We start from the raw sequence: 1,010 nt of genomic DNA, 5'->3' as shown, positions 1-1,010 counted from the left end.
CCGAACGGCCTCCCTCCCATTCCATCCCACCATACCCCCACCTACTCCTCTTCCTCCCCCTCCTCCCCTCCCTCGGGGCTGCCCCCTGTGGGGAGGAAGGAGAGGCCCAGGTCGGGCATGGTCTCGGCTTTATTCACGCAGGGGTTCACGGACGCTGGGTCTGTGAGGGCCACCAGCCCCAAAAGGCCGAAGAAAAACCCGAAACCGCCCAGCCACCATCGAAACGCCTGGAAGGGAAGGATTGGGAGGGAGGGAGGGAGGGAGGGAGGGAGGACCGTTAAGTCTCAAGAGTGACCTGGCCCCTCTCCCTCCCTCCCCTCCGTCCCGCATGCCCATGGCAAAGACAACCGCCCCCTCTCTTTTTCCCAATCCTTACCTCCCTCGTGGGCACAAAGCTGGCGTCGAAATCAATGCACATTTCCGCAGCCACACGGTCGTCCCAAATCAATTCGTGCTCCTCGTACAGGGGCCCTTCGGGCATTGCTGTCCTTTTGAATGGCTGCATGGGGGGACCAGGGTTGTGGCCAGCCCCGCCGCCTGGCGTGCAAGAGGAAAGGACGCAAAGGTGGGAGGGAGAAGGCGATGGATTTCTGGGAGGCACTCGTCCTGAACTGGGTATCCCTCCCCCTCCCCTCCCTTATCCACGCCACTACTTCTCCCCAAATTCTCCCGTGATGCCGGTTACCCATCGATGCCAGCATAGTACACCGCGCCACGGTTTGTTCACCCTGTCATGCGTCGGGGTCACGGCCGCCGGGCGGCTCTTCCCTCTCAAACCCCTTCTCATCCTGGCATTACTGACCTGCACGAACAGCAGAGCGTGTGAACGACCTGCACCCAGACGGTACGGGCCGCCGGGCTAGAAGAATCGCCCTCTTGCCAAGGAGGGAAAGAGAGGACATGGTGTCTTCCCCTCTCTTCCTCTCCTGTGGGCAACGGAAAGGAAATGCGGAAGCTTGTGAATCACGGCGGCTTAAAAGGAGCCACGCTGAGAAGATAAGGGGGGGGGG

At 61.4% G+C, this 1,010-nt stretch overlaps 1 protein-coding gene across 1 annotated transcript in view; it reads right to left on the bottom strand.

Annotated features, from left to right (window-relative positions):
• Positions 1-932, bottom strand: part of NGA_0399000 (uncharacterized protein) — a 974-nt gene extending 42 nt beyond the window's left edge. The window contains exons 1-3 of the mRNA XM_005855037.1: positions 803-932; positions 377-537; positions 1-227 (exon numbers count right to left, since the gene is read on the bottom strand). The exon at positions 1-227 is cut by the window's left edge and continues 42 nt beyond it. Of these exons, the coding sequence (XP_005855099.1) occupies positions 42-227; positions 377-537; positions 803-902 (447 nt within the window). The 5' untranslated portion in view covers positions 903-932 and the 3' untranslated portion in view covers positions 1-41. The remainder of the gene's footprint in view (positions 228-376; positions 538-802) is intronic.
• Between the last annotated feature and the right edge of the window lie 78 nt (positions 933-1,010).

This window comes from Nannochloropsis gaditana (genome assembly GCF_000240725.1).
Source record: "Nannochloropsis gaditana CCMP526 unplaced genomic scaffold scaffold309, whole genome shotgun sequence".
NCBI classification, from domain to species: Eukaryota; class Eustigmatophyceae; order Eustigmatales; family Monodopsidaceae; genus Microchloropsis; species Microchloropsis gaditana.
Note: the sequence above shows the minus strand (reverse complement) of the source record. Positions and strands in the feature narration are given on the sequence as shown.